This window comes from Squalius cephalus, assembly GCF_949319135.1.
Source record: "Squalius cephalus genome assembly, chromosome: 25".
NCBI classification, from domain to species: domain Eukaryota; kingdom Metazoa; phylum Chordata; class Actinopteri; order Cypriniformes; family Leuciscidae; genus Squalius; species Squalius cephalus.
The window spans coordinates 16,747,258-16,772,365 of NC_137146.1; the positions used below are offsets into that span (position 1 = coordinate 16,747,258).

Consider the following 25,108-nt stretch of genomic DNA (forward strand, 5'->3'; position numbering starts at 1 on the left):
ACGCCACATTTAAACTCATAGGGCTGTTTATTTCGTTTAGTTCGATACTTTTTTTCCCAGTTAAGTGGAGACATAAGTCACAAATATATTGTCATTTGGAAACCTAAATATAATGTACATTTAACAATTGCATTTTTGAGCCGTCTCAATCAATTCATTAAAAAGATCCGATTAAGAAGAACAACTCTTACAAATCGGACGTCGTAACTATGGTAACAGGAGTCTCGCGAGCGAGAAAAAAGGCTGTTCTTTGTATTTAGGAAATGATTGCAGGTTTCTTCCAACTATATAGAGTAAAACGAACTTGATTTTAAAAAAGTTATCTCATTGATTTCTGATATTACGAACCTCCAGTCCGTTGGGTGGCGGTCATACATTTTAATATTTCTCCTGTCCATACCAAAGAAACAGAAGTGAAGCGGAAGTTGTTTTCAGAGCTAGTGGCGCGAATGACTGGAATACGGCTTTCTCTGAATGAAATACACAGATTAGTTCATCATTTATTCAGTTGTCTTATACAATAGTTATTTTTATGGGTGCAGTTGCAGAAATGATAATAAAAAATTAAGTTGAAATGAGATTAAAGTCTTTTATAAATTAGTTTTAATCCTCTGCTCTGTCTCGCGGTAAGTCTTCGTTTGTTATTATAAGTGTTTGTTTTATTTTAATAACTTAATACTGTGCGATAGTATGACTCGGTTTGATTTGTCTTGTTTGGCCATATGTATTATGAGATTATCAAAACAACCTGCCATGAGAAGCTGATTGTTCATTGTTATTATCATAAGTAACATCTGTTTTTTGTTTGATTTTGGTATTGATTTCCTATTTAACTTGTTACATTACAGACTAGCAGATGTTTACATGTGTCTTGATGACAGTACATTTGTTTTCCTTCCACCTAATTTAGATTATATGCCACCATGTCAAAAGGCAACAGGGATGTATATATTGTGAAATTTGTTGAGCGCAATGGACAGAAGACTGATCTGGCTCTACAGGCCTACAAGGTGATAAATGTGAAATTCTTCTTAATAGCTATCATTAAATAACCCCCGGAGTTGTTATAACGTATAGCCTAGACCTTTTGTTCATACGGTCATATGCTTGTCTTCAGGCAATAGTGGAACTTCAGTCAGAGAAGTACGTGCAGACGGTGGACGAGGAAGCCGCACTAGAGCTGGACCACAATGACAAATCCCTGTTTGTGTTCAGTGATTTCACCAGCAATTCCTTTGACCACTGCAGGAGGGTGAGGATTCACTTTCAACAGTGCACAGAATCTGCTTTTTGCAGTGTATTTTTAATTGCCTGAATTTCAGTGCATCACTAATCTCTGTATTGACAAAGATGCTTAGAATGATGTAGAGCTTCAGTTGTAATACCTGAACTCTTGTGTTCTGTTCGTTTATGCTTCCCTAATTGTCCCGGTATTATTATAAATGTTGATGGTCTTCTAAAACTCTGAATGTTTTTTGATTTTTGCAGCTGGGATGCAGGATCGTGAGTCCTCTGGTAGTGTTGTTCTGTCTGCAGAAGCAGAGATGTGTGCCCAAAGCAGAGCAGCCTGTGTACAACATGGCAATGGCTGATATCACTATCTCCTGCACCAATCTCGACAAAGAGGCACGGGTACGGAGAAAATATTTATGATTGATGCTAAAATGTTATTATTATTTGTCCACCTTTGCTTACATTAGCTGTAAACTGGGATTGAAATGGCGATACACTTATATGTGCAGTTCTGCAGACAAATAAGCGGCGTTTTTGTTGTTCTTGTAGAGTGAAGTGATGGATCTTGTCCAGCTGATGGGTGGACGGGTTTACCGTGATCTCAACGTGTCTGTTACTCACCTGGTGGCAGGTGAAGTGGGAAGTAAGAAATACCTGGTGGCCGCAAGCCTCGGGAAGCCCATACTATTGCCCAGCTGGGTGAAAGCATGCTGGGAAAAGTCTCAGGATAGGTAACTCATTAACTTCTACACGGTCAAATTAGTTATTTAAAGTCACTATGAAATCAACATTGATAATTGTTATGTTTTTATCAGAGGATTGCAGTGTTTTTTTTTATTTATTTTTTATAAATGATGTATCCATGCAATTTTTTTTTTTTTTATTCACATGCCCCCGTAATCTTTAATAAAACTATCTCCTCACAAAATTCCCCCTAGCATTGACAGCTCTTCTCTGATGAATGTGTACCAGGCAAGAGCCAGACAATAAGCAAATCCAATCAATTCTCAATGTTCAAAATCAAGTACCTCCTTGTTTGATAAAATGTTTAAAAATGGATATGTTAGAATTTGGAAGAAAATACGATCACAATTTTCATTTCATGCTGACTTGTGATAGTCTAATATAATATAAAAAATATAAAATATAGCCGAGTGAAACAGCTTCTCGAACAAGAAAAAATGTAGGACGGACTTGGTCCATCGGAAATTGATTGGACCGTTGATGTTTGCTATTGCTGCATTTTCATGTGAGTGACAGGTTGTCCTGCCCTCCCGACATTAGAGGAAATATTCAAGTTATTTTGATTAAAGATTACGAGGGCACATGCATTTTTATAATTTATAATAAATACAATATTCCAATTAAAAAAATTTGAATTGGCAATTTTGATTTCATGGGATAGTTTTTTAAAGGGATAGTTCACCCAAAAATGAAAATTCTGTCATCATTTACTCGCCCTCAAGTTGTTCCAAACCTTTATGAATTTCTTTCTTCTGTTGAACACGAAATAAGATATTTTAAAGAAAATGGGTAACCAAACAGTTCATGGACACCATTGACTCCCCCCCCCCCCCCCCCAGTGTTTTCCATCACTCTGAGCTGAATACAGAAGACTATCGGTGTCCAGTTCTGAAAGGCTGTACAGTGTGTGTGACGGGACTCTCTACTGTGGAGCGTAAAGAGGTTCAGAGGTTGTGCAGTCAGAATGGAGGAAGCTACACGGGGCAGCTCAAGATGAATGAATGCACTCACCTCATTGTCAATGAACCCACAGGTGACCCCATAATCTCTGACCCCATCACATTGTTTTGGGTTACAGTCTTAGCATGTACTTCACTTCAATTTGTGTGTTGCATTTCAGGTCAGAAATATGAATTTGCTCGTAAATGGAACGTATACTGTGTGTCCCTGCACTGGCTGTTTGACAGCATCGAGAAGGGCTTCTGTCAGGATGAGAGCAGGTATGCCATGGAGCGTGGAGAGAAGAAGAGAACTGAGGAGAAGGCCGGCAGACCCAACACTTCCACTCCTACAGGAGCCAGCAGGAGCAAAGAGGGTGCGGAGTAAAACACTTTACTTATGGTTTAAGAATTTTATTTTATTATGGGGGGGATAATTTATATTTATGTTCAGCAAGGATGCATTAAATTGATCAAAAGTGACAATAAAGACATTAAATTACAAAATATTTTTATTTTAAATAAATGCTGTTCTTTTGAACTTTATTCATCAAAGAATCCTGAAAAAAAGTATCACGGTTTCCACAAAAATATGAAAGCAGCACAACCGTTTTCAACATTGATAATAATAAGAAATGTTTAAGACTGAAGACTGGAGAAATGATGCTGAAAATTCAGCTTTGACATCACAGGAATAAATTACTTTTTAAAATATATTCAAAATAGGAAACTATTATGTGTAAATGTAATATTATTTCGCAAATTATTGTTTTAACTATATTTTTATCAAATAAATGCAGCCTTGTTGAGCATAAGAGACTTCTTTCAAAACCATTAAAAAGATCTTACAGACCCTGAACTTTTGAAAGCTAGTATGTAAGTTGACAATGGTTATAATTTTTTTTTATTTCATAAAACACAAAAACATCACCTGAATAAATCAATTTTCTTACTAATTCCTATGTCATTCATTTTGATTAATTGAATTTACTTTGTAATTTTTTTTGTGCAGAAGGTCCCTCACTTCTGGGATTGAGTCATATATCCAATACCAGCATGAATGTAAATGAAACGGCCCTCACCACTGCAGGAATCAGCCACTTAGAGACTCCTGATCCGGTCGACTCATTTGACATCACTGTCTGTCGAGTAGATGACCTGTTGGATGGCTGTAAAGTTAGTTTTACTCAAATATGAGTGTTTCCTGTATTTTTATATGTCACACATTTAGGACATTGTTTAGATTAAAAATCTAAATTAAATTATTTTGCGTTTCTGTGAATTTAAATGTTGAATCTGAAATTTAAAAGCAAAACATTTCTTCCTGTAGTTGTACCTGTGTGGACTTTCCGGAAAGAAACTGGAGAAACTGAGGCGGATGGTGAACTCTGCTGGAGGTCTGCGCTTTAACCAGCCCAGTCAGGAGCTCACGCACATAGTGATGGGAGAACCAGACCAGAGGGTCAAAGTCTTCCTTGACAAAGCCACTCACAGGTCAGTCAAAATCTAAGTTGGGGTACAATTAGGCATTGTTTTATTTTATCTAGTTTTTAATTGCTTTATAGGTTTTTATAGGCCCACCTAACAAAGTTTAGGGTCCAGGACAGGTTGCTATAAAGGACCCAATATACTTCAAGCGAAATCGAAGAATGACCTGGTGTGACTTAGTTTTAAAAAATCAGGCCAAAACTAGTTTGTTTGGAGTTCGAAACCGCTATCCAAAGAGAATTTCTGGAAAAGTTTACCATGGCTGGTAAACGCCTTCAAACCACCTTTGGTCTGTGGTGATTACGTAATAGTTAGGTAGGTGCGCATGGGTGTATATAGCTGAAAAGCTATTTCGAACTTCTTTTTGCATCTACTTCGCCGTGAGTGTATTGGGGCCTTTATGAGGACTTTGGAGGGAGAACTAGTTGTTGAATATGCAAGTTTCATAGCACATGTCGTTCAGATTGACTCTTTCTATCTTCCTAAATTGCCGTCCTTAGCCAGAATAAGGTGCAATTTAAGGATTTCAAATATGGTTCTCAGAGATATTCTTCTCCATAGACCCCATATAGTGACTGTGCAGTGGCTGCTGGACAGTTTCTCCCATGGTACTCTGCTCCCAGAGGATGGCTACTTCCACCCCTCCTTCCTGCCCCCTGCCCCAGCCGCTGTTGATATGCCTGCTGCTCAGAAAGCTGCTCCCCGTGCCTCCAGACCCTCTGTAGCTCCCCCTCCTGCCCCTAGTCCAGCCCGTCAAGCCAGAGCAGAAGAAGACCTGCTCTCGCAGTACATGGAGACTGACCAGACTGTTGGTGAGTTGATAAATGTTTCATTCCTCCTCTGTCTACTCCTGTCTGTCTTCCTCATTCTTCCCTGACTGTCTTTAATGTAGTGGAGCTGCCTCAGGCCACTAATAGTACCAGGAGTCGGCAGAGCGTTTTGCTTCCAGAGCCTCCAGCTGCAGGGAAGGACTCAACCTTGGTCGAAACCTCAGAGGGTGGCCTGTTTTCAGGGAAGCGCTTCATCTTAGTTGGTTTTGGAGCTGAGGCTGAAGCCCAGCTCTCAGAACTAGTCATGGAAAACGCTGGGAAGATTTTGATGGGCCGCTCGAGAGCAGTGGCTCATTACGCCATCGTGCCACTGCTGGGCTGTGACGTGGAGGCCACAGTAGATGAGGTCGTAACAGATACCTGGCTGGTAAGAAAAACACAGTTTATGCACAGACAGACAAGATATCTTTTGTAATTTTTGTCATTCTCTACTACTGACCTGTTTGTGTTCAGGCCATGTGTTTGGAGCAGCAGTGTGTGTTGCCGTTAGCCTCTCATCCTCTGTTCACTCCAGTGACAGTGAGAGAGGGCTTCTCTCCTCTCAAAGACTCTGTGCTGTCCGTCAGTCAGTTTACTGGAGCTGAGAGAGACTCTCTCATTCAGCTCGCCAAACACCTGGGAGCAAGGTGAGACCTTTTCACTGCTCACTGAGATCTTCTGCTCACCTTCAAGGCAGTTTCAAGTTCATAACAAAACTTCACAAGCCTGAAGTACACACAACTTCCTTCATTGTGAGATGGACATGGTCATTAATTCAGTTAAGGATTCATCATACTAATTAAAATTGACAACATTTTGAATCATTTTAATTATCAAACTACACTGAAATGTAGGGCTGAACCATTAATCGAAAAAAAAAAATGTCAGAATCGCAAAATGGCTAGGTGCGATTATCAAATTGTAAAGCCTGTGATTTGATTTAAAAAAATGTGTAGCAAGTTTAAGAGGGGAGCATGGCATTGTGTTCATTTACAGGTGAGCAGCTCATCACCTGTGTTTTCAGTGTCACAGAGCTCCTCTGTTTGCAGTAAATGCAATCAGCGCTCTGAGTTTGGGTTGCTTATAACCTGCGTTTAACAGCGCAGTGTGTGCCATCCGTTTCACCAGATTTGCACTGAGCAGCGTTTATAAACCTGCTACCAATAGAAAAGAAGCTTTAAAGAGATAGTTCACCCAAAATAGTTAACAATTTCATGTTCAGGGAACAGGGAGCTTGGATGTCAAACATAACTTTAATCATAAAAATGAACAACAAAACGAAAGGAGCGGCACCAGCGGCCAACTGGCATATAGGCAATAATAATACAGCAAAGTAAAATGTCCCAGGCTCTCGGCACCGCCCTGCTTCATACCACAGTAACGTTAATAAAACTTTTAATGCATTAGCTCACCCATGAACATGATTTCTGTCATGAGTCCTGTCGGATTACTGTCCATTGGCTGTGGAGGTGAAGACAACAACTCCCATGATTCCACATTCATTCACGGCATCAAGCTACGCCTTTGTTATTGTTTTGGGGAAAAAAACGACCTCTAGAGGCAAAACTTGCATACTGTGCCTTTAATGTTTGAAACGTTGTAATTTTTCATTTGTACTTTGTTACATTTCTTAAATACTCAAGTTTTTGTTATTTTACAGTGAAAATTGTATTATTACAAACGTAATATTTCTTCTTCTTTTGTGTGTGTGTGTGTGTGTGTGTGTGTGTGTGTGTGTGTGTGTGTGTGAGACTGTTTGGCCAAATTGTGCTACACTACGAAAAAGCTATTTTTTTAGCATTCAGAATTATAACCAGAATTGCTGAATTCCTTACAATTCTCAGATATAATCTAATGTTTTCTTATTTCTCTCCCCTACACTTGTATTGTCCAGTGTTCAGGATTACTTTGTGCGGACCGCTAATCAAAGGAAGGGAATGCTTGCCAGCACTCATCTGGTACTCCAGACACCTGAGGGCACCAAGTACCAGGCAGCCCAGAAATGGGGTCTCCCTGCAGTCACGATCCGCTGGGTTTTGGAGTCTGCCAGAACAGGGAAGCGTGCCGATGAGGGGCGATACCTAGTTTCCCTGCCACCCTCTCCAGGTTAGTTAGAGGAAGAATCATATCTGATGATCTCAAGTGTTTTTCAGCAATTATATGTTGTTAGTATATTTGTGAGGTCTCTTTAATAAACATTTTGTGATTGATTTCCCTTTTTTTTATTGAATATAGTCAGATAAAGAACGAAAGATCCGCACTTGCTTGTGTTTTCTTAATGAATTATTAGTTTTTAATCATGCAACAAAGCACATATAGATCAAGATCAAATGTTTTGGCAATCAACCTTCTTCAGTAAATCATACAATGTTACTGTCCACAATAATCTTTAAAAGAGTGCGAGTCCAATGATCACCAGGTGGAGACTCTCATCACAGGTGCTTCTCATCCCAAGAGTTTACAACCTAAATCAACAAATCACAATTAAATGAATCCAAACAAACAAGTCAACACTAAAAAACAACCACCCAAAACATTAGCAAAACGTTCAACATACACAACAACATACACAAAATATTCTAATTAAAGAAAACAAGATAGGTCAAAGTCTTCATTAAGACCTAGAGGAGGCATGCTGTTTAATCGATACATTGAGTAAGCTTCTCGTTGTAAGTTGTGTTTTTTGTGTGTGTGTTTTGTTACTGTTTCAATACATATACAAGTTAAATCCTTAATTTCATGATAATGGTTGTGAAAATGTCTAGCAATTGGCAAATTAACATCACATCTCCTAATCGCAGATTTATATTCACTAATACGGATTTTTAATGGACGAATAGTTTTTCCAATGTAAATTAGTGTACAAGGGCATTTTAAAATGTAAATCACATTCGATGTGGCGCAAGCAATTATTAACGATTTTATAAAAAATGTTACTAGAATGTGCGTCAATAAACTGCTTGGTTTTAATTATTGATGAACAGGCTGCACAATTTCTAAACAACCTCTTAGCCTACGTTCAGACTGCAGGTAAATGGCTCAAATCTGATTTTTTTTTTTTCCCTCACATGTGACTGATGTTCTGTTTTTGTCATGGCCGTGTGAACAGCACAGACCACATGGAATCCGATCTTTTCGATTCCGATTTGTGGCACTTCCATATGTGGTACTAAATCCGATACAGGTCAGATGTATTGCAGTGCGACCTCAGTCTGAACAATCATAACGGAATTCATGCGACTTTTACATATCTCTAGGTCAACATTCTTCACAATTCTGCGCTCATGGGAGTCGCTTCAAAGATTTTACATATCCAAAGTTATCAAGACAGTTGCGAAAGGTAGTCAGTGGAAGAACAGTAATCTGTCAGAACCCAGAAGTATTCTAGTGACAGTTCTATATACAAGCAAAACAGAGGGGTTGTATCATAAATGTTTAAAACCTTTTTAAAACCTCCTTTTTCACATCCTCTGTTTTTTTCTATAGCCTGCACTTAAATTTGCTGGTTTCTTATCACACAATAAATAAACAATAGATCACACAATAAATAAACTCGTAATCACTTACTTTTAATGTCCTTTATGTTTAGTTCCATATGAAAGTGTGCTACGTGACTTCTTTTGTGCATGTGCAAGACCATGATGTGTTCGCACTGGAATCTGATATTGGCCACATTTAAAACAACAATGTGAACAGTTGTAGAAAAATATCGGAACTGAGCACTAAGACTCGCTTTTATAACCTTCTGAATGTATTTTATTCATGTTTTTTTATAACTAGCCTTCAGAATGTAGCCATATAAATGTATAATGCTATAATATCAATAGTCTTATTGATATATATATATCTCAGATTTTACCAATCTAATGTTACTGGATCTTTTATGAATGAATAAAGGAAAATCTTTAAAAATATTCCCTAAAGAGGGATTGGTTGAAAGAATATTCCAATTTTTTTTTTTTTTTTTGATGCCCTTAATTAGATAAGACTGTTTATTAAAAATGAACAGTCATTTGACCGAAAATGATTTCCTCTGTTTTATGTGAACTTGATTAAGTCATTGTTACCTATTTTTAATTATTTAGCCTGATTGTACGCTGATTGAAACGGTTGAGTGCAGTGATTTTATCTTTTTTGATGTGAAAATAGTCAGATTCATCAATTTCTATACATTAAATTAAGAAATGTCATACACCATCATGAAATGGTCACTTAAACATTATATTATTACTTTCCTCTTTGTGATTTCCCATAGAGAGAAGTGAAGACAGTTTTGTTGGAGCATCTCAGAAAGACCCGCCTCCTCTGCGCCTCCTGCAACGCTCCCCAGAGTTACCCCTACTGGGCCCACAAAACAGCGCTGCCATCACCCCTCTGGACACGACTCGCTTTCAGAGCCGCACTGTCCGTTCAGCAGTCAGGAAGTTGAGAGAAGGAGAGGAGGAGCAGGCGGAGGTGTCAACCCCAGGACAAGAGGATGCCAAAGGAGCCCTGCAAAAAGACTCCTCCCTCCAACTAGACACTCCCTCTCGCTTCCTGAGCAGAGACCGACTCTTCGGACCCTCATTTAACACTAAGGTCAGCTGGAATTTCAAGTTCAGAAAATATATTTTGCTTTGTTTAGGGTTAAAATGTTGTTAATAATCTGATATGGAAAGGTACAATGGCTAAACCAGCCTGCTTGATTATAACGGTCAAAGAGGAGTGGATGATTAAATAAAACTAAATGACAATTGTAATGTGTTTGTACGTCTGTGTTGCAGGATGTGTTTGACCATTTGCAGACTCCTGGTAATAACCCACATCAAGGTCAGGGGGCGGAGACTCCTCTGTCAGAGGTCATCGAGAGGAACCTTAACGCTGCAGTTGCCAACAGTAACCGCAGTCATGTCACAAACCTCGCAGCCATGACTGCCAGTCCACAACTGGTAAAAGAGCCTGAACCTGAGGTACACACTCATACTGACATATTCACTCGCTACGTTTATCTGAATACAGGTATTTACAGGTATGTGTGTTCTGCAGGTGGAGCAGAAAACTGCAGCTCCTCTCAGGGGGGTGGTGGTGTGTGTGAGCAAGAAATTAAGCAAGAAACAGAGTGAGCTCAATGCAGTGGCCGCCTCTCTCGGTGCAGACTTTAGGTATGTAACAAATCGAAATATCTAACTCTCAGTGAATCAAATTAACATTACATGCATCTAAAACAGTGCCAGCTGAGATGTTGGTAAGGCATATTTTAGGGTGAAGGGGTGGAGTCTAATGCCATGCTGTCTGTTTTAGGTGGTCGTGTGACGACTCTGTCACTCATTTCATTTACCAGGGGAAAGTTGGAGACAACAGTAAAGAATACAGAGCTGTCAAAGAGAGAGGACTGCATATAGTGTCACAACACTGGCTACAGGCTGTACGTACATGCAGATACTTCTAAATGCATATTGCGCAAAACAAAGTGTCTATAAATACATTAAGGATGCACCAATAATACAATTCTAGCCGATACTGATGACTAGATAATAATTTTTATGTTATGGCTGAAAAAACTAGTGTCAAAACATTATATTGTACAGTATGAAAAGTGCAGTTTCATTTTGAGATCTGCTAAAGATTACAATTAAAGGAGAACTCCGGTCAATTTTAACATTGAGCTAATTTTTTTGTACATTTGGAGTGCTGTCAATACAGAGAACAACGACAAAAATCGGTGTTGCCTACACCGTGTTATCCTCTTTTTAAAATTTGCACCCTGTTGACTTCAATGGGGCAAGTTTTAAACCTGCTTTTAGCCTCTTAACATCCTTGATGTGTCATTACAAGTGCACAGGTCATGTGAGTGATTCCTTCGGAGTGAACGCGGGTCAATCTGACTGCAGTAGATGTGAAAGATATGAATAAAAATGATGTTTATTCAGCCAGCGCACATACCTGTATTTACATCCTGTTTTCGGTCGAAGTCCATAGTAATCGATTGTCGAGTTCACGCGCATTGGTTTAGTACCTATGATCATGCGCGTGAACTCGACAATCGATTACTATGGACTTCGACCGAAAACAGGATGTAAATACAGGTATGTGCGCTGGCTGAATAAACATCATTTTTATTCATATCTTTCACATCTACTGCAGTCAGATTGACCCGCGTTCACTCCGAAGGAATCACTCAAATGGCTGGGCACTTGTAATGACACATCAAGGATGTTAAGAGGCTAAAAGCAGGTTTAAAACTTGCCCCATTGAAGTCAACAGGGTGCAAATTTTAAAAAGAGGATAACACGGTGTAGGCAACACCGATTTTTGTCGTTGTTCTCTGTATTGACAGCACTCCAAATGTACAAAAAAATGAGCTCAATGTTAAAATTGACCGGAGTTCTCCTTTAAAGGAGTCATAACCTGCAATTTTCACTTTTCCACGAGAATCAATGTATGTTATGATTGCCTAACGATTATACACTGGCCGGGAAGCCGATATTTAAAAGTGAAGCGTTTGTTTACCTCAGGGTAAATAAACCAGCGCGCGTGCACGCGCACTCAAATACGAGATTTTGATTTCAGCCCCGTCTTGACGTCATGACGGGGCAGGATATACCATATATGGACACCGCAAACCTATGCCGCGGGAAGCCCGCCCCTCTCCCCCTCATATTCAGTTCAGTCGAGAAAGATGGAGAAACAAGTACACACCTGAGTTGCTCTGTGGTTGACTGCCACAAACAACATGTAAATGTGTTTTCTCTACCAAAAACGGACCAAACTATCAGGGACCAGTGGATGAAATTTATTTTTAATGACGCTGTCCCAACAACCCTTTCAACTGGCTTATCGTTAAGAGTCTGCGCTAAACATTTCACACAGGAATCATACACAAATTTGGGGCAATATCAGGCGAAGTTGGCCTCGAAGCTCTGTTTGGAAAAAGGTGCAATTCCAACCATCAGAGACTTGCCTGAAATTGAAACGGTAAGACTGAGTTTTTATTGCTCTACTGTGTGTAACAAACAGCAGCTAACTGCTAATGCGGCTATTGTATGCTAGCGGGAGTATTAGCTTCGAGGTAAACATGGGGAATGGCTGCTAACGTTACTTTGCAAACAACAAATGACTGAGAACATCATGAATTTGGCTATTGTATATTGCCGGTCGCGGCCAGGGGTGCGTTTCCCGAAAGCATCGTTGGCCAACTATGGTCGCAAGTTCATCGCAATGTCCATTGAACTCTATTGGTAACGACGGAACTTGCGACCATAGTTGGCCAACGATGCTTTCGGGAAACGCACCCCTGGTCGGGTTCATTCATAACTTGCGCCATGATGTCATTTTGGAATGATATGCTAAAGCGTTACCTGCGTTGTCAACCCCCCTCCTTCCTGCCACCAATCAACGCGCCCCTCATTTGCATTATTAAAATGACCGTCCACGACAGCCAAAATATCGCATCAGATCTCGCGAGACAATAATGCCTTCAGAAATAAGGGTCTGAGGAGCTCTGTGTTTATTTTTTTTCCACTTTTCTTTTTTAGAAGGGCCTGAAAGACTATAATACAGCAGTAGGTATCCAAGGTAATACTAGGTTATGACCAGTGTTGTGTGTAACGCGTTACAAAGTAACGCGTTACAGTAACGTAACTACTTTTTCGGGTAAAAAGTAGTGTAACGCGTTACTACTAAAAATTTGGTAACGAAACGTAGTTCCTTTTTCAATTCGGCGCAACGTTACTTTTCCCATGGATATATTTGACAGCGACACTGCCTCAGCTGCGCGCTTGAGAGAAGAGAACTGTTGAGAACTGAAGAAAACGATTTAGTTTCATATTTATGTTTAAATTAAATAAAATAACAATTTTGTTTGGAGACATGATTTTGACCACTTTATTAAGTTCGTTTTTGTAGAAAACCTGTATTTAAAGTGAATTTCGTTTTGTATTAATTGTATCTTAATTTTAATCAATGTTTTATCAATCAATTGCCTGAATTTAATAAGTAAATTAAAGAAAACTATTTAGTTTCATATTTATGTTTAAATAAAATAAATAAATAAATAATTTAATCTATGTTGATTATATGAAAAGTGAAAAGCATAAGTAAGATCATAATTTTGTGCAATATATCGGGAGATAAATGGAGTGGGCAGACATGATTTAGACCACTTTATTAAGTTTGTTTTTGTAGAAAGACTTTCTTTAAAACGAATTTCGTTGTGTATTAATTGTATCTTAATTTTAATCAATGTTTTACCAACCAATTAATAGCCTGAATTTAATAAATAAGTAAATATGGCATGCAAAATAATCATGACGGCACCAGCGCGTGATCTGGAGCTCGTCTCCATACTGTAAATGAACCGAAACTCAGATAAGCTATACTTGTCTCACAGACCTGAGAAATATATAGAAAGCTTGAATATGTGTAGGCCTACTTTTAAACAAAATATATTTTTTTCTCTCAAAATCTCTTTTTTTTCTCCTACTCCCTTAGAGTGAGTCGTATGTCTGAAAACTAAGCTTATGTCTTCTATATCATTTTGTCCTATGCTATCAAGACGCGATTCGCACCGGTGTTAAAGAGCAGGAGCGCTTTATTTGCTGTTGCCGAAATTTAAAGTTCGGTGGATAGGGGGAGCGGAGCGGAGAGAAGTGGTGCGGGCGCGCTGCTCATCGCGGAGTGTCGCACTCTACCCCATGATGCAGAGCCGGCTGAGAATAAAAGTTGCCGCACACAGCAGCGCCAATGAGAAGGACTTTTTTTCTTTCGAAATTGATACTATTTTTTATAATAAAGAGCACAAAATAATTACCTGTTATGTCCTCCATTGTATAACTTTATGTCTACATATTTAGGAACAGATATTGGGTTCTGCCCAAAGTCAAGCAACATAAAAGTAACGTAATAGTAACGAGTAACGTAAAAAGTTACTTTCCAAATGGGGTAACTAAGTAAAGTAACGGATTACTTTTTTAAAAAGTAACGAGTAACGACCAAACACTACTTTTTAAAAGTAACTTCCCCAACACTGGTTATGACTCCTTTAAGTGTTATGAAACTAGTATTGTGTTTAAAGACTTTGAGTGTTGATGATGGCAAAGATAATCAAAATGTGAAAATTGGGGAAATGAGCATACATGACACAAAGGACAAACAAAATGCATAAATCTAGTTTATTTTGGTTTCTTACCAAAAAGGCTAGACTAGTGGTAGTATCTAGCTTTAATAACATGATCACTTATGGTGCGCAATATGACCAAAATCTTAAAGCAAACCACAGCAAAACGAATACTTCCCTAATACGTTAAAAGTTCTTAAGAAATCAGTCAGTATTAAAATAAGAACAAAGAAACAAATGCCAATTTAACAAATAAACACAACATAAAGATACAGATACAAACAGTGCTTTTTTTCCTGTTGTTGTGTGATTAACATTAATGGCACAGACAGCAGCGGGTATATTAGGTTGTTTTCACTTAGATATATACTCCAAGACGGACATTTTCACATAATTGTGTGTATTTGACCGCTCAAGCGAATAAGCCTAGAAAGAGAACACAAGCGGTACTTGCGTGCTGACAGGCGGCAAGCTCACGCACAGAAAGCCACAGCCAGTCTGACATTGGTCAGTATGTCAGTACTGAATTGAGTTCTCTTCTGTGGTATACAGCGCTTTCAATAACTCTTTTTAGTAAAACATATAATTTGGTCATTCATTCATGATTTTTAATCGCTTCGCTCAGTCCTTGGCACTTAGTGAGACGGCTGGTGAAAAAAATTTGCTTTCACTGTTTCACACTGACATAATGTGCATGGCATCTTTATCCTTGTGAAAATGGGGATAATTGAATTAGATAATTATTATTAATTAATTTTTGCAATTATTTTCCTGTGAAATGGCGAATTATCTAGGATCGCATACACATTTTTTGACATTTTGTTGATTTTGCATTTTATTCAGCAATTGTGGAATTTGCGCAAATCTGGAGTGACTAAAGCATTGTGAAAAGTTTGAGATTTCATTAAATTCATTGCTCATCCTATTTTCAGTGTGCAGATGAGCAGAAGCATGTGTCGGAGTCGCTCTACCCTTTCACATTCAACCCCAAAATGAGTCTTACTATGAGTCAGATGGCAGATTGCACTCAGAGGTCACCTCCCCCTACCACCCCCCGCACCAGACTCAGGGCGTTCACTGAGAGTGAGGAGACCGGGGTGAGGGATTAATAACTGCATTACCATACTCTTCAATCCACGCATATTATTAAGCTTATCAAGCATTTTTTTTTATTAAAACATTTTTTTTTTCAAGCTTGGCCCTAATGATGACATAACAGACATCTCGACTCCTCAGAGAGTCAGTGTGGGAGAGCCTGAGAAAGATCAAACCCTCAGCAATGAGAGAAAAAGTGAGTCATCTTTAAAGATGTGTCTGATTTATGTGTTAGCTCTATCAGTTTTGTCTCAATTCACAGCTTTTTTTCTCTCCTTTTTTCTTATCCCTCCCTTAGATATTACAGAAGCGCTGGAGATGAGAGAGAATCTTCAAAGGCAGCTTCAGGAGATCATGTCTGCCACTAAACTGACCAGCGGTCGCCGAGGCTCCTCGCGGTTGGCCAGAACAGGCTCAGGGGGGCAGGGCTCACCCCACACCCCGGACAGCCTGGGGCGAATGGGTAGACGGAGCCGGAATTTAGAGGCCATACGGTATAAAAGCAAGACTACCCTGAGTACTCTCTCTGATCCCATCGGTGTCTCAAAGCTTGTAGCTTCTAAGAGAATACAGCAGAGTTTTCAGTTGATCACTTGGGAATGTAGACACAGGACATGTTCTTGCTACTGTTTTTTGCTGCATCCTGTTCACCTGCATCAGATGCTGGTCATCAGCAAGGCTCTTTAGATTGCATGTTATAAGATTGTGTTTTGGCAGGATGTCACGTCAAGTGGATGTGGACCTGAACACAGAGCCATCTCAGAGTGAGCAGATCGTGTGGGATGATCCCACAGCACGAGAGGAGAGGGCTAAACTGGCCGATAACCTGCAGTGGCCTGGAAGCCCCTCCCAGCACTCCGAACCTCTAGCCCTCATCCCGCTGCCCCCCTCTGACCACACGGCCAATGGCAGGGACTCCATGACTGACTCTGAACTGGTGGAAATGGGTATGCAAGGTTTTGCATTTGAAAAAAGTGTTCAAAAGTTAGAAGTTGGTAAGATTTTTTTATGTTTTTGAAGTCTCTTATGTTCACCAAGGCTGAATTTATTTGATAAAAATATTGTGAAATATTACAATTTAAAACAACTGTCTATTTTAATATATTTTAAAATGTAAATTATTCCTGTGATGCAAAGCTGAATTTCCAGCATCATTACTCCAGTTTGCAGTGTCACTTGATCCTTCAGCAATCATTCTAATATGCTGATTTGGTAGAAAGAAACATTTTCATATTATTATCAGTGTTGAAAACGGTTATACTCCTTAATATTTTGTGGAAATCATGATGCGTTTTTTCAGGATACTTTGATGAATAGAAGGTTCAAAAGAGCAGCATTTATTAGAAATACAAATCTTTTGTAACATTATTAATGTCTTTACTGTCACTTTTGATGAATTGAATGTGTCCTTGCTGATAACCAGTATTATTATTTTTTTAAACATACTGACATACCGTTTTGAACGGTAGAGTGTGTGAGGAAGTGAAAGTACAATACAAATGTTCTGAATGATTCAACTCTTCTGACCCTTTCTAGCCGCATTTGAAGTCATTGATGCGCAACTGAGGCCAAAGGTGACCCCGCCTCGAGTCGTCACGCTACAAAACCCTGAAACACCTGAAGCTCCTAGCATTGCTTTCCCCATTTCTAAAACTGCAGCCGATCCCCTTCCACCGGTACACATACACCTATCCATGGACAGCAGTTCTAATTATTTTTATTTAAATCTGATCTAACTGAATCTGTTCTCAACAGATTGAAGATGAGGACGAGGCGAAGAAGGATCCTCCACGATTCCTGCTGTCTTCATTGAATCCACAGGAACGCATTGACTACAGCCATCTCATTGAGGAGCTAGGTCAGTACACAATATCACTTAGTGTTTCCTGTTTTTTCCACTGGGTGACTTCATATTGTCTCTCAGTGTACCTCACTGCATTGTATTTAATTTAGGGATGTGTAAACAACCATTTTAAATCTTCTAGTCAGCCTGCTTATCTTAGGGTGCTTTCACACTGGCAGTTTAGTTCAAAACGGGGCACGGTTCACATGAAAAAAATGTTGTGGGAGAGCTATCATGGGTACCGAACCCGAGACTACCTGTAAGGAGGTGTTCTGAGCTCGGTTGCACTGGAGCTGTGTCGTGATTCGCGTGGATGTTAAAGTGACTCGGGCGCTCACCTGTGCATGCATTTTGGCCAATGACGATGTCATTAGTTCAAAAAAGGGGATTACAGTGATGATGATTTACTTTGGAAATGAGCAAAAGTGAGTTTGCAGTGCACATAGTGAGTGCAATCGGAGCGGCTGATGAATGGCTCGCAATCCATTGTAGTAATTAATAAAAAAACACAATATATTGACCCATGTCCTGCTTTCTATCACACGCAGTGCACATTTGTGATGATGTAAGATGAATGCAAATGCACCAGGGTTTGATAGAATCAAGTTGAGTGTGAAACTTGACCAATGCTGTGGGGGGAGCTGGGAACAATCGGACTTGGACTGTAGCAAACATGCCCAGTGTGAAAGCCCCCTTAGGGACCCTCAAAACAAGTCACCTTTATTTATATAGCGCTTTATACAATACATATTGTTTCAAAGCAGCTTTACAGTGACAAACAGGAAAATAATGATTCAGTGGTGCAGAACAGAAGCAGCTCTAAACAGACAATAGTAAACATCAATTATGGAATGAGTTCAATTCATCTATAAAGCAGCTCTGGAGAAAACAGTGATGTCATCATTCAGCTCAGTTTAGTTCTCATCCCAATAGTGTTAGTGCATTCAAGTCAATAATATTGTTGAATATTACCCTCTGTATAATCGTGCTGTTGTCAGGTTCCGATCAGACCTTGTCTTTGGGAGCTTTTAAACTATGTGTGGCAGAGCATAATGGAATGGGACCGAACGCAGGGGTGATGTTTTTAAAGTTTGACAGCTTTTATCCAGTAAATGAATGCATTGAACATTTATGTTACAGAATATTTCTATTTCAAATAAATGCTACTCTTTTGAACTTTATATTCATCAAATGGTCAAAATTCCGAACAAAGATTGTTTCACAGTTTCCACAAAATGAATAAGCAGAACAACTGTTTTCAACATTGTTAAAAAAAAAAAAAAAATCTTCTTGAACACATTAGATCAGCATATTAGACTGATTTCTGAAGGATCATGTGACTCAAGACTGGAGTAATGATGCTGAAAATTCAGTTTTGCCATCACAGGAATAAATTACATTTTAAAATAAAATAAAATAGAAAACGGTTATTTTAAATTATAATAATATTTCACAATATTACTGTTTTACTGTATTATAAATGCAGTCTTGGTGAGCATATGAGGTGTTAGGGGTTAACAGTTTAGGACCCAAGGACCAGATGTTTGAAAGAAGACCCGGAGTCAGAATTATAAAAAATTGAAGAAAAGTTTTACTGAAGATAGTTTGCAGTTTCATCAGCAGAAGTCAGCTTCAAGACTCACACAGGAGTTCGTAGGCCGCCCCGTTTACAGTTACAAAGATCACAGCAGTTATACCATTTCCAAGGTCTAAGCTACGTCATTGCTCACAGGCTGAATGATTCTGATTGGCTAAGAAATTGATAAACATAGTAATTTTCCACACATATACAGATAGACAGAAGCATATCTCCATAGATTATGCCGCTGACACTCGGACCCTGAAGTTAGGCACGTCGTGACCTTCCAGGTCGGGGATTTGGGTTGCTGGGTGCCAGCATGTCCCGAACAACAACTCAGTCAATCTCCAACAATGCCAGTGGTTCCTTAACCTGTAAGCAAGAAGACTAACACACACACCGACACACATCTTTTCCAAGGTTGGATTTGGCCAGGCTCTAACTATAAACAGGAGTCTCGTCTCAAAACATCAAGATAACAAGTTCTTTCTCTCAGGATAGGACACTTTAGTCTAAATGGAAAATATAGGCTTTAACTGACAAATGGTCCCTTAAACTATAGACTTCAATGCCCCCTATGTGTTTTAACATGTTGAAGACCTTTCTCAAACACAAAACCAGTCCCTATTTCATTTCTGGAAGCCGGGATAAATAGGCAAGCACTGTTACTGCATTCAGATATCAAATACTGACATTAAAGAGTACATGAAAATAACATTTCAGTTATCACACTGGTAACTTCTATAACAAAGTAAAATCTCCAGAGAAATCATTCAACTCATTTGATATTTAGAAGTAAAAATATTGATTAATACCTTGATTATAATCACTCATTACATATACATTGAAGCAGCGGTGGATTCCAATCCACCCCCATCAGAGGCGTCTGTTTACAAAACATGATTACTATGGCTTTTTTATATATTAAAAAAGCAAAAAACAACCTCCCGACTAGTTGGTTGTTGGACAAATCAGTTGTTGTATCCTATCCCTAATTGAATTTCTGTTATTTGATGCGTCTTGTATGTGTTTCATGTGCAGGTGGTGTTGTGCTGGAGAAGCAGAGTTTTGACCCCAGCTGCACTCACGTGGTTGTGGGTTATCCTCTGCGCAATGAGAAGTATCTGGCCGCCATGGCAGCGGGCAAGTGGATCCTTCACCGCTCATACCTGGAGGCCTGCCGTGCAGAAGGACACTTCATAAAGGTGTGTGTCTGCGTTTGTGTTCCCCGTCTTTCACTCATGATCTCAGATGATGTTCATGTCCTGTGTGTGTCTGTGTGTGTGTTAGGAGGAGCAGTATGAGTGGGGCAGCAGCTCTATACTGGACGCTCTGCCGTCCATCAACTCTCAGCAGAAGAGACTGGCACTGGCAGCCATGCGATGGAGGAAGACGCTACATGGCGGCTCAAACAAGGAGGTACACTTATATACATGTGTATGGATGAACCTCAAGTGCATGGTGCAGTGCCTGATGCTGTTGATGTGCAGGGAGCTTTTGGCGGCTGGACTGTAATGCTGAATATTGACCATGCCAGAGATGCTGGATTCAGGCGGCTGCTGCAGTCTGGGGGAGCCAAGGTCTGTTGTCTTTTGTCAAATTGTCTCTTGATTCCAGATTTCAAATATTGGTTTTCGTTGCTATTTCCCCCCTCTGTATTGTTTCTTTGTCCTGTGTTAACCCTCTTTATTTTCTGTATAGGTGTTACCAGACCCTTCTCCCTCGCTGTTTCAAGAGACCACACACCTGTTTGTGGATTTTAGTCGGTTAAAACCGGGTGATGTCAGAGTGGACATCAGTGAGGCTGCAGCTCAAGGGGTCAAATGCCTAAAACCAGAGTATATTGCTGATTACCTCATGCAGGTGAGAGGATGATTTTTATTTTATTTTTATTAAGCCTCTTAATAAATAAGTTGTGTAATTATCAATTTAATTATGAAATAATAATCATGATAAAAATATTGATTACACTTTATTTTAAGGTGTCATTGTTACTGAGTAATTATATATTTAAGTACTGAGTAATATTAAGCAACTACATGTACTTACTATAGGGTTAGGATAGGATTAGGGTTTGGTTGAGGGTTAGTTGCATGTAATTGTGCATAATTTACTGTTATTACTATGGTAACACATGTAACAAGGACACTGTAAAATAAAGTGTTACCAGATAGTTTACCCAAAAATTATTATTTTGTCATCATTTACTCAACCTCAAGTTCCAAGTATGTTTCTTTCTTCTGTTGAACACAAAATATATTTTAAAGAATGTTGCTAACCAGAAAGTTGACAGCACCCATTGACATCTATAGTATTTTTTTCCTACTGTGGAAGTTAATGGATGCCATCTACTGTTTGGTTAGCAACATTCTTCAAAATACAGTTCTTTTGTGTTCAACAGAAGAAAGAAGCTCCTTTTATTTTACAGTAATATTATTTTTATATCTATTATAATATTACAATTACCAAATTAAAACAAACAAAATAAGAAATGACTATTGTAGCATTTCACAAAAATCTGTAAAAAAAAAAAAAAAAAAGTTACTTTTATTTTGCAGTACAACTGTAGAATTTCAATACTAATATATATCACTGTCTTCATTTTCAGAAGTTAAACCACTGAGCTTCTCTTTAGTTTCAAGTTTGTGAAGACTGTTGGCCCATGTTGCCTTCACAAATGTATATTATAAGTGACCCAAACTCGGGCATGAGCGATTTCGGTTTTATTTCGATTAATCATGCAGCCCTATTACACCTGACATTTAATGTACCAGAAGCAATAATGTGGAAATTTTATCACAGTAATTGCTTCTTCTGTTCAGCTCTGAAATGGTCTTTGAGGCAACAAGTTGTATTGATTTAATAACTTTGCCCTTTTAATGTTTTTTTTGTTTTGTTTTTTTCAGGAGCCATCTCCTTCAATGGAGGCTTACTATCTTCCTGGTGCAGCTGCAGATGATCTAGAGAAGGTTCAAGATACATCTTCACGCAAACGGAAAGCATCCGGCGACATATCCACATTGAAGAAGAGTCGTGTGAGATGAAACGGTCCTATTTCATGCTCAAACGTAATGTGTATTTAATATGTATTTAATTCATTTTACATTGTAAGAATAAGAATTTGTCTGTTGTGTCAATAAAAAATAAAATCATAATGTAATGGGTTTTTTTTTTTAAAGATTTCACCAGAAATCCAATTTTAACAGAATTTCATTTCATTTTTTGTTTTATGCTAGACATCTGTGGGCTGACTCTGATGTACTACCACTTTCTGCCCTGCAGAGGGAGCAATCTTCACATAATTTGACTTATTGATAATTTTAGCCATATATGTTGTGCCTATTACATAAAAATGTTTACACACCCTCAAATGCATGGACTAGTACTATATAAATATAGTTAGAAAGTTGCCAATTATCTGGCAGCCAAAAATATATATACAGGTTGACTAATTGGACAGTAAGAAAATTAAAATGCTGTATGTTTTCAAATCACTATGATGTCTCATATAATACAGTCTGTTGCATGTAATTCTGTTTTAAAAGTGATTTGTAATCAGTTTATCACTTATGTTCAGTGAATCCCATGATTATCTGTAATTACATTAGTAATTACATTTACTCACGATGTTGCTTACAGTTCGTGTTTGACCCCTGGTGTAACGCTTTCTTACGAAAGACTTAGGGAATCTTCTGTGTCCACGGCAACCGTTCTGTTACTAATGGCAACAAGTGCATTGTTGTTTTGTTTTTTTAATGCTGCTGTCATAGAACCAATTCATATAGTTATTTCTTGGTCAGATACTTATTACTTTATTGATCTTTCAGTTATCTTCCCATAGTAACAATAGTGTTAATAATATATATATATATTTTTTAATAACAAAAAAAATTTAACCAACCATTTTTAGTGCCACTTCTTCACATTAAGCTCATTTTAATGTGTTTGAACCCACTACTAGTCTTTTTACCCTGTAAGTAATAGATTACTTATTATTTTTTTACATTGAAGTTTGTGTGGAATCTCATGCTGTCTGTCAAAAAACACATTCACTTAATGCCATAACTGGATTTGCTTGAGAAGTCTGGTGGCCTATATGGGCATGTAAATGATTTACCCTGGTCATGGCTAAGCCTGCCACCAGCCGATTACTGAGACCGGGGGGGTTTAACCACAGTCTCAAAGCCATCGGATTACGAAGTTGGATCCCCCATTTGTCACAGAGGGTGGTGATAGGGTAGGGGGAAGGCGAAAGGGCTGTTCTGAACACATATCTGCTATCACCTTTTATGTCACTGCACTGCACATGTTTCTGCCTTTGTGTTTCTTGCTTCAGTCCTGAATGAGTAATTAAATGTGCAGTAAATTACTTCTTTCTTTCTTTTTTTTCCCGCCCAAGCTCTGTAACTGCTGGTGCAGATAAGACCTCTTTGCTCCTTACCTGTCTACATGACTGATTTTGGGACTAGAGCCTCTATCTGATAGCAATGCCATTTTGCTGTGGTAATAAGAGGAAAGGTAGCATGTTGTGAGGCCTATGACCAGTGCAGGCCATGGAAAATGGCCATATTTCCGTAAGATATGAAAAGGGATTATGCCATTGAAGTGGAACAGAATGTCCCTTTGTTCCTGTCTAAAATCAGGACACAGTTGTCTATTGTTGCTCAAGACAATGTAAAAAAACAAAACAAAAAAAAAACACTTTACGCTTGCAATACAAGGGCAAATAGGAAAGGGAGTTTACAGAATTTAGTTTAAGAAAAAGAAAACTTTTTTTTTTTTTTACTGTTTACATAGTTGTGACGGAAAGGTCGATTCATTGGGTCAATCGGTTCATTTGAACGGTTTGGAACCAGTTGAAACCAAACCGTTGAAACCCCGATTCAGTGATTCATTTACTTATGTTTCCTGACATTGTGGCATGACACGCATTGCTGTTTATTTTATTTTTTTATTTTTTTCTATTAGGTTTATTAATAAGGTTGTGTGTATTGTAATTCCATGTAACAATTCAGTTTTATGCAGCCATGAATGAGCTCATAAAATATCAAGTCGATGTAGCCTGGCCTAATTGGCATTTACATTTAAACATTACTGCCTTTCGTTTACATCTGTTAACAGAAAAGAAAAGAAAAACTGTTTTTAGCATGTTTTAATAATATTTAATAAAAAGCTGATATTCATCGAATAGGAAGTGTCTAATGATTCTTGGTTCGACAAGTCTTCCTCGAGAAACCGCTCGGACGATTCCCTTCGATTTATGAACCTATCGAACACGATACGCTATTATTATAGATCTATATTGTAGAGCCCAAAGCTGTCAATGATATAGTTGTCTATTTTACTATTTCACTGACATCTGTCGGGTAGTAAGGACATTTTATGCGTTGTATAAATCCATTGATATCACGCAGGGCAGCCTCCCAGACAGCAGTGTCGGCCCAGATCCGGGCCACATCTGGGAGTCTGGAATCCACATGTAGCCTACCAGATGTGGACCGGATCTTGCCCAACACTGTTTCTGTCTGGTTGTTCACCTATTTGAATTTTCTTTCCCTATTTATACGTTTCTCTTAGATACTAATTTCTAAAAGGCTACATATCTATTCTGTTCCTATTTCTATTCCCTGATTTGTATTTAAGTTGGTGTGGTCCTCAGGGCGGACCGGTCATCCTATAGCAGGTTAGCCCAATTCAAGTTAAACCACTGGAGAAAGAATAACCCTCTCAGCCCAGTTTCCCAAATGCCCGCTTGCTGGTGCAGCAATATGTGCTCATTGTTATTCTGTGGCCGTATACAGTCTACGGAACAGTTTTAGAGCCGGGGTGACCGACACGCACCATCATTATAGTCTGAGATCGCTCAACCTCCACCTGCTGCTTGGTTTCTGATGACCAGTCTATGATCTAAGCAAGCTATCCTATGTTTTTGGGGAGGTGGGCGGTGTTGGACTGGATTCAGATATCTGCTGGATGGAGGCAGGAGAGGGGCTGACCGATCCGCTCATGTGACAGTCTGATACCGTGCGGGAAGCATGTGCGCGTTGCGCGTTTCACTTGGACCGGTGACGCGGAGGCTTTGATGAGCCGGTTCGGCTGGAAGGAGGAGGTTTCGGACTAGTTTCCATATAGGTAGACATAAACTCCTTATTCGTTATTCACTGCTGTCATTGCATGTATTTTCTTTGCGTACATTATGACAACGTTACGCATTGGTACTCGATTTTGGGAATATTGCATTTATTTATTTATTTGATGATGATGATGATTTCTGGGTTCTCCTCA

General features: G+C 38.9%; 2 protein-coding genes across 3 annotated transcripts in view; both read left to right on the plus strand.

The window, feature by feature from the left end:
* Window positions 1-415: 415 nt before the first annotated feature.
* topbp1 (DNA topoisomerase II binding protein 1) lies at window positions 416-22,191 on the plus strand. Of its 2 annotated transcripts, XM_079863257.1 has the most exons (29): window positions 434-626; window positions 911-1,010; window positions 1,118-1,252; window positions 1,489-1,632; window positions 1,783-1,964; window positions 2,817-3,010; window positions 3,098-3,292; window positions 3,928-4,091; window positions 4,246-4,409; window positions 4,965-5,215; window positions 5,296-5,600; window positions 5,687-5,859; window positions 7,107-7,318; window positions 9,468-9,790; window positions 9,976-10,161; window positions 10,238-10,353; window positions 10,493-10,616; window positions 15,239-15,403; window positions 15,501-15,597; window positions 15,700-15,895; window positions 16,119-16,348; window positions 16,938-17,077; window positions 17,157-17,259; window positions 19,865-20,028; window positions 20,114-20,242; window positions 20,314-20,403; window positions 20,525-20,686; window positions 21,730-21,891; window positions 22,060-22,191. In XM_079863257.1, the coding sequence occupies exons 2-28, from the start codon at window positions 924-926 to the stop codon at window positions 21,865-21,867; spliced, it is 4,569 nt and encodes a 1,522-aa protein (XP_079719383.1). In that variant the 5' UTR covers window positions 434-626; window positions 911-923; the 3' UTR covers window positions 21,868-21,891; window positions 22,060-22,191. The 2 variants fall into 2 exon arrangements, with proteins under 2 accessions (XP_079719382.1, XP_079719383.1); XM_079863256.1 differs by lacking the exon at window positions 22,060-22,191 and having other exon boundaries at window positions 416-626; window positions 21,730-21,958.
* Window positions 22,192-24,766: 2,575 nt separating this feature from the next.
* The window catches only part of tmem108 (transmembrane protein 108), a 62,604-nt gene continuing 62,262 nt past the window's right edge, over window positions 24,767-25,108 (plus strand). Inside the window, exon 1 of the mRNA XM_079863138.1 lies at window positions 24,767-24,955. The gene's annotated coding sequence lies outside the window, so the exon portion shown is untranslated. The remainder of the gene's footprint in view (window positions 24,956-25,108) is intronic.

Bases quoted from the DNA above. Each gene is read 5' to 3' on its own strand.
- topbp1 (XM_079863256.1), top strand. From the start codon at position 924: ATGTCAAAAGGCAACAGGGATGTATATATTGTGAAATTTGTTGAGCGC. The intron at 1,965-2,816 runs GTAACTCATTAA...CCCCCCCCCCAG, and splicing joins TGGGAAAAGTCTCAGGATAG to TGTTTTCCATCACTCTGAGC. The intron at 15,404-15,500 runs GTGAGGGATTAA...TTTTTTTTCAAG, and splicing joins CTGAGAGTGAGGAGACCGGG to CTTGGCCCTAATGATGACAT.